We start from the raw sequence: 14,112 nt of genomic DNA on the forward strand, positions 1-14,112 counted from the left end.
TGATACTAACATTATGTTCACTTGATAGGCGTCGCACACTCTTCGTTGGACTTTTCACCAAGACACTCAACACAGCTGTTGATGTGTCTAGATCAGTTGCATTTTGTGGTTGTCCTGATCGAGGTAAATCATCAAAATTTGACATTGCCCTGAATTTGCGGATTAGTTTTCGTACTGCACTGTCTGTAACCGGCTCGCGATTAGGATGTCGCTCTTTGAATACGGCTGTTATTATTGCTGAACTGCGTCCTCCAGCCAAAGGGATCATTTCGATTCTTTTCTCTCTAGTTAGCATCTTGTCCTACCTACAAGGAAAAAGTAAAGATAATCAGTCACTGTCTATACAATGTACCAAACATAACAAAATTTAAGTTTAAATAATAACATAATCTATCCTAAATCCATTCACAGCTTCAAAACTGTTGCCGATTTTTTTAAACACTTTACCGCAGGATTTTTAGGTACTGGGCAAAATGTTCGGTACTGGGTTAATACAAATCTTAATTTGATACATGCATCAAAGATGCAAGGTTCAACTAAGGTAAAAGTGTGGTGTGGAAATGGGACGAAAAAAAATTTGCACCTTTTTACATTGATGAGACCTTGGATGCTGTACAATATTGAGATGTGCTTGAAAACACTGTTATGTCATTTTTGTTGAACGAGGGAGGGTGATTTCATCAATATTGGCAAGAAGATGGAGCACCGAGGCATAATGGTCGTAATGTAATCGAAGTCTCAATGAACACTTTCCCGGTTGCGGATAGGACGACATGGAGCAGTTGGATGACCAGCAAGTTCCCTCGATCTAACTCCGTTGGATTTCTATCTTTGTGGGTACTTTAAAGCTATTGTCTACCAGTGTAAAATTAATGATATTGGCTACTTTAAAAGGAGAATGATTATGGCCTATGAACAAAATATCACCCATTATGCTTCGCAGAGTGCACAAGCACTGGTTCGCACGGTTAGGGATATGCATTGAACAGAACGGTAAGCATGTTGAACATGTCATGTGATCGTAATTGTCTTACGTGTGTTAGCTCTCTCGTTTCCTGGTTATTAAAGAATACATAATGTGAGATGTTACAAAGCATGTTGTTTTACTTTATCCTTCAATTCGAAACTTCGCAGAACAAATTTCACAGCATTTCTACACATAACATTCACAACTTCAAAACTGTTGCAGGGTTTGGAAAAATAACATTACCGTTAGGTTTCTCTTCGAACGAAGATATTGTTTAATATGACACACAACCATGTTGCCGTTTAAAATAAACAAGTTGATTCCAAGATGTTGGACGACAACCTTAAATACGTCATAATCCGAATCAACTGCATTTACAGTTTCTCAAATACATTTATTTATTTATTTGTATTTAGCCCGGTCCAGATAATCTTTATTTAATTTAATAAAATATTATCTTTTAATTACTTCGGACATTTGGACATTTTCCAATATGGTAAACGAAGAAGTTGTGGGATTTTAGTATGTCATTTATATAATCTTTACCAACATCTATGTCAAATTTTAACTTGCTACTAATTACTTCCTAAGTTCAATAAAATTTTAAATCAGTTAAATGGTAGTTTTCAGAATTTTATAATTTAGAGCTAAATATTTTTAAAAGTATGCGTTTTATAAAAAATTGTTTTTGAATAAAAATATTGTGTTATCGATGTTCTATAAAACGACATTAAGTTTATCTCTTTATGTTCAACCATAGCAAAGATATTGCTATTTTTATCTGGTTATTGTTCATTTGACACTTCCAGCGGCTATTTTCCAATATGGCGGCGAATGTCAGGTGGTATTTCAGGGGACTTTTAGTATGTTGTTTAGAACATCATTTCCAACACCTGTAGCAATTTTCAGCTTGTTACCAATGTGTTCCTTTCTTTTTGGTAGTTTTACTGCACTATTAAGAGTTATTATAATAGCTCCCAGTGAGAAATCGGGTATACACACGAACGTTACGTACGTAAGGCCAAAACAAACCTTAAATTTTGTGTTAGAGAACAGATTAGAGACGCTAAAGCGGAAAGTTCGGTATCAAGTCTATCGAAAGATTTAAAAGGAACTCAACACAGAATAAAAGATTCAATTTTTTTAATACATTTAAGAAAAAGTTAAATTGGGACAGAGGATGCTTGGGCAGCATTAATTACAAAATTTGGACAGCATTGACATAATAATAAAAATACCAATATGCATTGGCAGATTCAGGGGAAAGTGTCGCTCGCCCTCCTTCAGCGGCACAGGTACCAATGCCGTATAAGCCTTATGAGAAAGGAAACAGAAAGTTTCCCCGCTCCCACACTCTTTCCCCTCCTACTGGAGTCCGCTCTGCATGAGTCCCTATTAACATGAATTAGGAACTTTCCACGACTAGTGAGGAAAAGAAAGTGTAAATTAAACCTGTCGTGTCGCAATCCATGTGCCAATCATTTAACGTTGATCTTTCGTTTTGACAAAGTATCTCCAGCACTACTCTACCTGGTCAGTGCATTCCCTTCAATTTGTGCTGCTGGTTTTACTTTTGTCACCTGTTTTTATCCTCAGTAAGAAAAACTCAAGGGGAGAGTCAAAAAACTTGGAAGTGCAAGTAGTATTCAGGAATTGCCTAAACTTGTAAGTAGAATAAATTACATATTGTTATAAAGAGAGCCTAAACTTGTAAGTAGAATAAATTACATATTTTGATAAAGAAAGCCTAAACTTGTAAGTAGAATAAATTACATATTTTGATAAAGAAAGCCTAAACTTGTAAGTAGAATAAATTACATATTTTGATAAAGAAAACCTAATCTTGTAAGTAGAATAAATTACATATTTTGATAAAGAAAGCCTAAACTTGTAAGTAGAATAAATTACATATTTTGATAAAGAAAGCCTAAACTTGTAAGTAGAATAAATTACGTATTTTGATAAAGAAAGCCTAAACTTGTAAGTAGAATAAATTACATATTGTTATAAAGAGAGCCTGATAAAGAAAGCCTAAACTTGTAAGTAGAATAAATTACATATTTTGATAAAGAAAGCCTAAACTTGTAAGTAGAATAAATTACATATTTTTATAAAGAAAACCTAATCTTGTAAGTAGAATAAATTACATATTTCTTATAATGAAAGCCTAAACTTGTAAGTAGAATAAATTACATATTTTTATAAAGGAAACATGAATAAATCAAGTTTCCTCTTTCAATCATTTCAGATGATTACTACTACTATTATTACTATTACTTACCAGAAGATTATTTGGACTATGAGTTGGTGTATGATACGGGTGAGTTAAAACATTGCTTCTCTGTTTCTAATTTCTAAAACCTTGAAATGCTTTGCTGGAAATGCTTGAAATGCTTTGATTTTTTAAATAATTCTTTGGCGTCGTTGTTCATTTCACTAAAATAGAAATCATAGTTATTAAGAGACCTAATTATTGCCAAATTAAAATACCGCTAACTTTACAGTAATTATGCAATATCGTCAAATATCATAGATAAAAGATAATCGAAATATGAAACAAGAGTGAGCTAGACAATGGGTGATATGCATAAAAATGACTAAGAACTAGTGATTATAATCTCAGCTCTTGAACGAGATTAATCTACAAGTGAGTTCTTAGTCGTAATTCGTACACATAAAACGAACGAATAAAAAATGAGATTGTTCTCACTGTGACAGGCAGTTCCGTCTCATGTGAACTTGCCTTTGATGACGTTTCATACAGAAATGACGTAAAGAATGCGATGTTTATTTCATTCCGTTTTCTAAATCAGGAATTCACAGGTGTGTAGCAAGTGAAAGCATGTCAGTAAAATTAAAATCAGTAGTGTTATTTATCCAACACAAAAGCACGACTTTTTCTTCTCTTGGATTAGATCACTAGTGATGCTCAAACTTTCCGAAAGTGCGGATCGTTGTTCATTCGGGAAGTGATCTGCGGACACCTTTGCAATACTATCTGAAATTTCATATTATATTAAACATACACTAATTAATATCACCACCGACAAGAAAAAGATCAAGAAATATAATGCAATAAGTAACTTATTCTAAAGATAAATGATTGTTTCCTACTGAACGAAATTTCAATTCAAAATACAGTAACTTTCAAGATTGACTTTGAATTTTTTTTTTTTTAAAAAAAGGAAATCTACTTGAGAAACAACGTTCTCAAATTAGGGGGTCACTAACATGAGGAATGAAATTCTTTGTGTTGCTCCATAACTGCGTTGAACTCGGGAATAATTTTTTGGCACCATCAATCTTATGTCCGATTCCACATTAAGACGATTTCACTTTCAAGTTTCAATACTGCAAAGGGCAGAAAAGGTTTGCTCACATAAGTAAGTGGTAGGGAAAGGCATCAAAAGTTGTAATGCCTTTTTAGACAATGCTATCTACTCGAAGTACACACGCAAACTTTTTTTTTCTTAGAAATCCCAGAACTGAGGAGAGGCTTCATGTTTATAAACATAGAAATGACTAACATTTATTTCTTTTTCTTTAAAAAGAATCTGAAATTGGTTCCGCCACTTGAAGATGAAATCCATGAAATTCCAAGGAGTCGTGCAGTTAATGTACAACTGCTTTTGAAAAAATGCCCTAACAAAGTAGGAACTTCTCTCACTTGAATAGTCCTGTATAACGGTTGACCAGCTTCAGGGCAGAAATTTAGTAAAGTAGGAAAACATTTAAACCTACAACGTAGATACAATTTCTAATTGTTTTTTTTTTTCGTAACTGAAAAAATACTTCTTGCGTAACAGCTGTGAATTCTATTTTATTAAACACATTTCACTTTTTAGGCGTCGCGGACCTCCTGGCTAGGTCCCATGAAGCCGAGGGATCCGCGAACCTCTCTTTGAGAACTACTGGATTATAGTACGGCTACTTTCGTTTGAATATTCCAGCATGTAAAACAGTGACGACCAAGTTCTTTGTACTATACGGCCATAAGTCTTGTTTCAATTTTGAGGAACCAATTTGGGAATACTTTTTAATTTGTGATAGAGAAACAAAACGGAAGTTCTAACTCAAGCAACAATAATAATAATAAAAAAAAAAAAAAAAAACGAAATGTGACAGTTGTGACAGTTTAACGTATCACTATTATACCATTGAGACTAAGGAAGATGATGATTAAAGCAAATGAATTATTATGGAAGAGTTAGTAGAATGAGAAAATGCAAAGAAATGGGAATATCCCTAGAAAATACACGGACACGATGGCCGGGAATCAAACCAAGGACCCCAAGCACTAGAGATAAGCAGTCTACCACTTTTTTTTAAAAGTTTACTGATTCACCGAACAAGTAGCAGTAACTTATTTCTTTATTTTACAATATTTTTACTTCACTGTACAGACTACAGTTTTTCCAGTAACTTCCTTAACGACAAAGACACGAACACAGAAACAACGAGGACAGTTAAAATTTCAAAGGCTCTCTCGCCGGTAATCGAACCCGTGACCCCGTACACCAAAGGCGCACGTGCTGGCCACTAGACCACCGATGAGGGCAGCACTCAACGGTGTTTCGGGTTTTCGCGGATTTTGAAAAAGAAATGGCAATCTTGGTTTCTCGAAAACTTCTACAAGAGCTTAAAGAACGGGAATTAAAGTTTTTAAATAAGCAGAAAAAATCGATTAGCTCACAAATTATAAGAAATAGGAAAAAATGTTGAAGTCCTATCTTGTTCCTCATGAAAGGTTACATGTATTCACACATAGCGAGTATTAGAGCGAACATGCTGAAATCGGAACTAGACGGGGCGCCAGTGACCCTAAAATGGAGTCCACTATGAATTACTACAGAACAAGAAGTGGTTCCTCCGTACATCACAATATTTATTTATTATATTTATTTTTTAACATTTAGGATTTACGATTTTAGATTTTTGAGCTTTCGGCATCGAAGGCCGCTTAGCTTGTCACGTACATGACGTCCCTCGGCGAGCACACTATCCGGGAAAAGGGAAGGAAGGAAGCGGCCTGGGATCTAGAAGTTAGGTACAACCCCGCCATTTTCTTGGTGTGAATGAAGAAAACCCAGGAAAACCTCATTCAGGATTTCTGGCCTGAAAACGCTTTTCCACTTTGTCCACCGAGTGCCTCTACCGGGAATCAAATCCGGGATCGCTCGCACCGAAAGCGAGAGCGTCAGGACTACGCTAAGCGGGGCCACTATTTTTAACATGTTTTTCTTTATTTATTGTATTTTTTTAATCATTGAGAGTGCGACGTGAGAGCAATAAACTCTCTTCTTCTCATTATTCAGAGCCCCATCTCTGGTTTCCAGTAAATTCCCAAGCAAACGCTGTGCCATCCATTGTACATTTTGTTTTTCAAACCTATATAGACTTTTATAGTCATGCACATCAGAGTCTCTTTGAACTTTGTACACTTTTCTTCTTGGCTACACATTCAGCCATTTCGACCCACTCTAACACACTGTGAGACAAGTGAACTAGGTACTGAGGTGGTTCACAAAATTTGGAGATTAATCTCAGCTAGTTGAGATTATACTCAACTTTATGCATACGAAAAGTGAGAAATCACAGTTTGATTCATCAGTTCCGAACATTTAGTCAGGTACCTGAGATTAAACTCAAATGACGTCACGTTGTCTCGCTTTTTATGCATACAACCTTGAGATTAATCTCAAAACCTTGAGCAAAGAGTAAGATCTCACTTTTATGCATATTACCCAATATTATTTTACATGAGGCACCGTTATCACGAATCACCTAGTAGCTTTCCGTTTGCAGCCATTTAGAAATGTAAAAATAAATGCCGATTTTCTAAATAGCTGGAAATCCAAAGCAGATAAGTGAATCGTGAAATACATATCTCATGTAAAATAATATTGTCTAGGGAGTTCTTGTTCCACTTTTCGATTATCTTTTGTCTGTTTGAAGATATCACATAATTACTGTAAAATTAGCAGTATTTTAATTTCGCAGTGACGGGGCCTATTAAGGGTAAAATATACTGTCCAGGCTAAAATAACTGGAAGGCACAGATATACACTTCACATTTTTCCATTGTAATCTAAAGATTGCTATCATAAATCTCGATCAATCATTCTGCATAAGAATTTGCAATTTTTCCTCAGTTCTACTTGAAATAGTCTGAAATTTTTTCTTTGAATGTATGTTTGACTTTCTTCGTTTATTTCCTGGCACCATTCATTGTTTTGAAACAATATTTAACATTTGTACTACGTAGAACTTTGTTTGTTAACACTAAATGAATAGATGAGATATTATTATACGAAATGCAGTATTAAACAAGCAGTAACGACAGATGAAGGTTCATCTCTATATATTTACAACAAGGGGTACCACAAGGTACAGTACTTGGTCCTCTCTTTTACTTATTATATACTTATGATCTTCCCAAAGCTATAGCCGTGCAAAATATCATCGTCCAACTTTATCTCAGCATATCCATCAAATAGTCTGTTGTTCATAAAAAAAAAAAAAAAAAACTTTTTTGATAAACATTGGAGCAGAGAAAGTTACGTTGATTATATATGCAGAAAGTTTTCTCCTCTCTTCATTCCCTATGTAGACTAAAAGAAATTCTACCGATCGCCATAAAAAAGAAATTAGTGGAAAGCTAAGAGCTTTCTAGAATACGGTTTATTTAGATTTGAGCGACAGTCTATAGACTGCAAAGAGTTCAAAACGCTTGAGTCCGTTATATATTTAAATTGAAATAATCAGATCATTTAACTAGCTACTTTGGAAAACTGAAGTTTATGGAACTGAAGATAAGACTTAGATATTACATACTTTCAACTTTATTTAAGATATTAATTAGTAAAAAAAGCAGAGTACCTAATGGTATGTTTTCAATACCAGTACGAATCTCATCAACGCAAAACCAGGAGAAACGAAACGTCACTAGTTTTTCTGCCGAGGCATAAATCTAGTACTGTATCTAATGCATTTATTGGGGAAATGCCATGAAATTCGGGAATGATCTTCCAGAAGATATTCGATAATCATTCTCGATAGCCATGTTTAAAAATGAAACCAAAAATTACTTCTTATTTTAAACTTACCAGCACGACTAACTAAATCAATACTTATTTCTTTGTGTATTCTAACACATGGTCATTACTCTTATTATTATTTTTTACTTTGTATTTTTAAATGTTTTATTTTAATTATGTTCTCTTTTCAATGTTCTTGCCATACTTGGTATTTTTTTCTTTTTCCCTTTCTGTTTGATTTTTATGTGTTGTTGTTCACGATGTAATTATGTAGTAAACTGAATGGAAGATAATTCACAAGCCTTAACTCAGTCTTTAATGAATTGAAATTGAAATGCTACAGTCTTTATGTGTTACTTCTGGTGTCTTTTGTGATAAATACAATACTCCAAAACATTTGAGTGTATATCAAACCTTTGAGAATGATACTCAGTAATTATATATTGTCTTTCTTTTTCATATCTTGATATAATTCAAACTTTTAACTTGAATGGTTTCTGAATACAATGTTGCACAACACCTATTAATAGAAATATTATATTCGATTCCTTTCAATATTAGGTATGAAACTCAGATTGCCTTTATTAAATAATTTCATTTTTGGTATTCTATCCATGTTTTGTTTATTTTATTTGTTCCGGGTTCGATTCCCGGTGGGGATATTGGTGGAAAAGGTGTAACAGCTTTTTTTTTTCCGGCCAGCTACCTTGAGTGATGTTTTTTCTAGATTTTCCTCATTCAGACCAGGCAAATTCGGAATGGTCCCTAACATATAAATTCCAGGCCATTTCCTTTTTTATTTATTTATTTTTAAATTTAAGATTTGGGCCTGGAAATGTTTCTTCCACGTTTCTCTATCTTCAGCTTCCTCTTTTAACTCCCAATATTTTCTTCTATTTTTCAAATCATCGATCATTTGTGTTCTTCTTCCTATTTCTCGCTTTCCTTCTATGGCAGTATGAAGAAGACATTTTCTTCGCAAGATCTGTCGAATCCAATTGGTTTTCCTACGAAGGATGCTAAATAAAATCGTCCTCTTCTCTCCTATCCTTTTTAAATCACTTTGGTTTATTACTATCTCTGTCCATTTTATCTTCTTCATCTTCCTCCAACACCATATTTCGAAGCTATCTCAATATTTCTTCTCTAACTTACGTAATGTCTAAGTCTTTGAACCATACAGTCTAATGCTCCATATATAGCACTTGGCCAGCTTCTTCCTTAGTCCATACTAAGCCTGCTAGTGAAGAGTGATCTTTTCTTGTTGAATGCTTCTTTGGCTATTTTTCAGATAGAGAATATAAATAAATAAGCTATTCTTTCAGAATATAAACTATCAACTGTATCAACCTGACAATCAACGATATAATTTTAACGACATAAAGTTAGATTTTTTAAAAACTTTTCTTAAAAACAAATTCCAAGCATGTTTGTTGTACTCATTACCATCTATTGATCGATATATTGTTATTTTGTGAAGAATACTACATACTGGAGTCTAAACTGGGGATCGAACCCTTGATTGTAGGTTTTCTGTCTATCTAAATCTTATGTTGGTATCTCACAGAATATTGCGAGAGCTGAATATTGACAATTGAGTGATAAGAGAGATTTTAATTTTGTTACGTGCTCTTATAACGTATATAAAGGCTGTACTTGAGACGCGAAACAAGGAATCTGAAACTATCAGAAAAAGTTAATATGAAAAGCTACTTACATTGTGATCCCTGTGATAGCTGAAGAAAACCTCGAAGGATACACCTCTTCTTGACTTACGTAACTTGTAGGTGAATGGGAAGTCCAGGGAGTAGGTATAGACTTGACGAGTACGTTGAGTGGACGTAGGTAGTCCTTTTATATATAAAACTGCGGAATGCAATCAGCATGCATTTCATATTTCCTTGTCTGTTATTTCCACGTGCATGTCTGGTAGAATAAAGTAAGTTTTGGGCTTATTTCAATAAACCGCATTAGATTTTGGAAGCAACCCTCACCTAATTCATTCAATTAAGACATTTGGTATTTTGTACTACAGCCAGCCTTTAATTGTTTCCAAACAGTTTTATATAAATTAAAATATTTACAATAATTTCGGGATGTTTAAAATATATAAAGTTTAGGAGTTACAAATAGTTTTGCGTTATGTGTCATTAACTGCACATTATATACTATGGTCTTGTTAGTTTTAGAATAAAAAGCCTGGCGAGACTATACTTCAATATCAGTTTAAGCTTAGTAGATGGCGCAGTTATCATAGGCATGGCCTGGCCCACCGGGATATGTCCCGATGCGCCCTACAAAATATAAAGGTACCACTTTTTATAATAAATTCCTACAGTTATTATTGATAAAGAACCCGTGAAAGGTACAGTGCGTTCTTTATATAGAGCGCGCTATCGAACATCACATTATAGATAAGCAGTTTTAGTTGTTCTTCTGTATTCTAGTTTTCTGATAAATTCGTATAGTGGCTGTTGGTAAAGAATCTGTGAACAATACAGTCAGCTCTTTATACAAGGTGCCCTGTGAAACATCACATTATAGAAAAATGTTTTTCTTTCTTCTATATACGTATGTTATGTTTTGCTAGGTACATAAATTCATACATTTGCTATTAGTAGGAAACAAATAAAGAGTATAATCACTTTTTCAAAAATTATGTATAAATTACGTTGCCAGAAACCAAGAATAGTTTCGACAATCAAACGTCTGATACATTCATGAAATACTATATTTATAAAGTATCCTCTGTTTCTAATTTACGATTTTTACAGAATCGTAGATTACACAGTCTTAATACGCATCCACATATCCGCGCACATTGACTGTTCCTGTGTATTTTAGAGCAATGTTCGGATAATCAGTACCTGTTGTACTTTTAGAATATAGCTATATTGTGATTTGTTGGTGTATTTAGCTTCACAAAAATTTTATTACTAGAACTAAAAAAAAAAAGAAAATGCGTCTTTAATAAAGAGGTTTTCATAGTTCAGCTACTTACGTTATTAAAACATCTTTGGTGATTTTAATACATAAAATGGCGCCCATATATATATATATATATATATATATATATATATATAAGTTTGTATGGGCACCCTTTAAGTAGATTTGTCCACCGCCTTCGTTAGTAAGCCTGGATTATCACACGATTTACAAATTTTTAAGTTTGCAAAAAAATCGTTCTTCTGTGAAATTAAGGATGAGGATTTTCGTTCAGTCGTATCATTTGGCCCAACTTACTGATATGTACTGATTGATATATATCATCTTTGTACATTTTTCAATTCATTAAACAGTAAGAACATTGTGGAATTTAGATATCTTTGTATTCGTTTCTTGACAGACGAGGACGTTCCTGTTACATTCTACGGAGAACCAATGACTTACGTTGCGACAGTTGGAGCAGGTGCATCTTCTGGTGTTGTGAGTCCTACACTTGAAACTCAATCCATAGTTGCAGGTAAAAAGGATGGTTCTACAATGGACGATGTCCGTAAGTACTCTGTTACTTTATTCGTAGTATATATAAGAATGAAACACTCTGTTTCCACATTTGCTTGAATACTCTCATTTATACAGAGTGGCCGAAAAGTAGGTATACAGTTCAGTACTGATCAGTCATGACATTTTATATCATGTATTTATTGTTATCCATACAGGTATTAGCTTAGTTTCTTCATTATTTGTTCTTAATTCCTTTTGACTTATGCCTTAAACTCGGAATACACCGAAGTAAATCAATTCATTATCTTAATAAATTAAAATATCAATGTAGAACTGTCTACTTACTTCAGGGCCACTCTGTATACTAATACAGACTTGAAACATTGGAAAACCACGCTCAGGAACTCTAACTATCATTCTACTTAAAGATTTCTGTAATTCCTGAATTTTATACTTCCAAGCTTTCGACTCTCTCCGGGAGTCTTGGTCACGGAGGTTAAAAACAGGAAGAAAATGAATAGAAACATCAAGGAATAAAAAGGAACGGACTTACCAAGGGAAGAGGTGTGTTGTACAAAAAGTAAGCCCGTTCCTTTTTATTCCTTGATGTTTCTATTCATTTTCTTCCTGTTTTAACCTCCGTGACCAAGACTCCAGGAGAGAGTCGAAAGCTTGAAAGTATAAAATTAAGGAATTACAGAAATCTGAAAGTAGAATGATAATACAGACTTGTTTATGTAGCACAATTATGAGGAAGGCAGCGATGGCTCAGTTGTAGAGCGTTGATTTCTGGTGCTTGGGATTCCTGGTTTAATCCCAGCTCGTACTACTTGGGATTTATTGTGAACAAACACAATGCGCATGAGATTTCTTGGTCTTCTCTTGTGTCTTCCCTGTTTCTTCATTTCATCGTTTATACATTCTCATCATCACTGCCTTCTTTGGTTTACACAGCATAAGTGTAGAATGTGAAACTAAAACACTTAACTTCGTTTTATTACGAAAGGTTTAGGTCTTATTTGTAAAGCCAAACAAAATTGCAACTAAACAACATACATGCTAACCAATACCTGAACGTATTCCACTGTGGTATGCAAACCAGTCTATGCACATATGTAGATGAACGTTAGTGCTAAAAAACAAAGATTAGAGGTACATCCAATTTAATTAAGAATCATTAGAGTTAATGGGCCTTATGCAGAGTCGTTTTGACACGTGATTAGTACCATACTAAAGAGTTCGACTAACATACGTTTCCTGCAATAGTCAGACCATTAGTATGACGCTAATCATACGTCAAAACGACTCTGCATAAGGCGGAAAATGTTCAAGAATTTTATATTGGTAGAAGAATAGTACGTAGAACGAGTGAGAAAATATTGTCACTGATAAAAAAAGTCCTAGAATGTAAAACAGCTGTACTAATTAACTACTAATCAACATTCATGAATATTTTCAGAAAAAGAGGAAAGCAAAGGGAAATCTTCTGATAAAGGAAAGACTAGAAAGAAACGTTCAATAGGTAAGTTTATACAGGGAGTTTCAAAACAATATCGACAACATTTGGGAGGTGATTCTTGACACCAAGATAAGACGAAAAGTATAAACCAACTTGGGTGCACAAATGCTTCCTTTCGAGATTATAGGCTGCCGAAAACATAAAAAAATGAACTTTAAAGGTCCATAGCTCCAATATTATGGGACCTACTGTACTCGGGTCAAGACTTTATTTGGGAACTAGTATGTGTCCTATCCTAACATCTATGTTTCAGTATCCTATGGTACTTTCGCAACAATTTTGATAGAAGTAGTTGATGCTTATTTTAAATTATATACCCGTAGACAATCCTCCTCTATAAAAATTGTTGTGTGAGTACCTTAGGAGTCTGAAACATGTATTTTTGGATAGCGCATATAATAGTTCCTAAATAAAGTCTTGACCCGACCATGGTAGCTTCCATAGATTTGGAGGTATGGACCTTTAAAGTTTTGTTTTGTTTTGTTTTCGGCAGTTTATAACTCCGAAAGGAATCATTTGTGCACCCAGGTTGGTCTATACTTTTTGCCTGATCTTGGTTTCTGGAATCATTTCCCAAACGTTGTCGATGTTGTTTTAAAACACCCTGTATATTTACTGTATAGTAATGTTAAAATGGAGATAAAGAAAGAAACTTACAGTGAAATCCTTTTTAGTTTACTTAACATTACAGATTAGATGTGTTTTCTTAAGACCAGGTAGGCGCATACATTTGAAAAATGGTTCGTTGGTTGATTAAAAGTTCATCAGCAAGTTTCAACTAGATTCCATAGGAGACAGAAATAAGACTTACATTGGAATAGAAACAACAACAACAACAACAATATATATATATATATATATATATATATATATATATATATATATATATATATATATATATATATATTCTTTAAATAAATTTGTTTCGAAGTACCATTCAAGTGCTGAGAAATGATACATTTGAATTATGATGTGATTAACTCCCTTCTAAAATTATTTCCTGTGTTTTATTTTTGATTGTTTCTAGTGTAAAATAGTATTTCAGATAAGCTCTTCGCTGATAGAAATTTCGTAGTGGATCATGGCAAAGAGATAAGCAGAACCACTCCACCACAGTAAATGTTGAAAACCGTTTATCCTAG

General features: G+C 33.9%; 1 protein-coding gene across 1 annotated transcript in view; it reads left to right on the plus strand.

The window, feature by feature from the left end:
- LOC145692684 (uncharacterized) overlaps window positions 1-14,112 on the plus strand; it is a 279,895-nt gene that overhangs the window by 162,085 nt on the left and 103,698 nt on the right. Inside the window, exons 33-35 of the mRNA XM_081768066.1 lie at window positions 3,216-3,287; window positions 11,351-11,500; window positions 12,911-12,973. Of these exons, the coding sequence (XP_081624192.1) occupies window positions 3,216-3,287; window positions 11,351-11,500; window positions 12,911-12,973 (285 nt within the window). The remainder of the gene's footprint in view (window positions 1-3,215; window positions 3,288-11,350; window positions 11,501-12,910; window positions 12,974-14,112) is intronic.

This window comes from Thermobia domestica, chromosome 8 (assembly GCF_964235325.1).
Source record: "Thermobia domestica chromosome 8, izTheDome1.hap1.1, whole genome shotgun sequence".
Lineage (NCBI taxonomy): Eukaryota > Metazoa > Arthropoda > Insecta > Zygentoma > Lepismatidae > Thermobia > Thermobia domestica.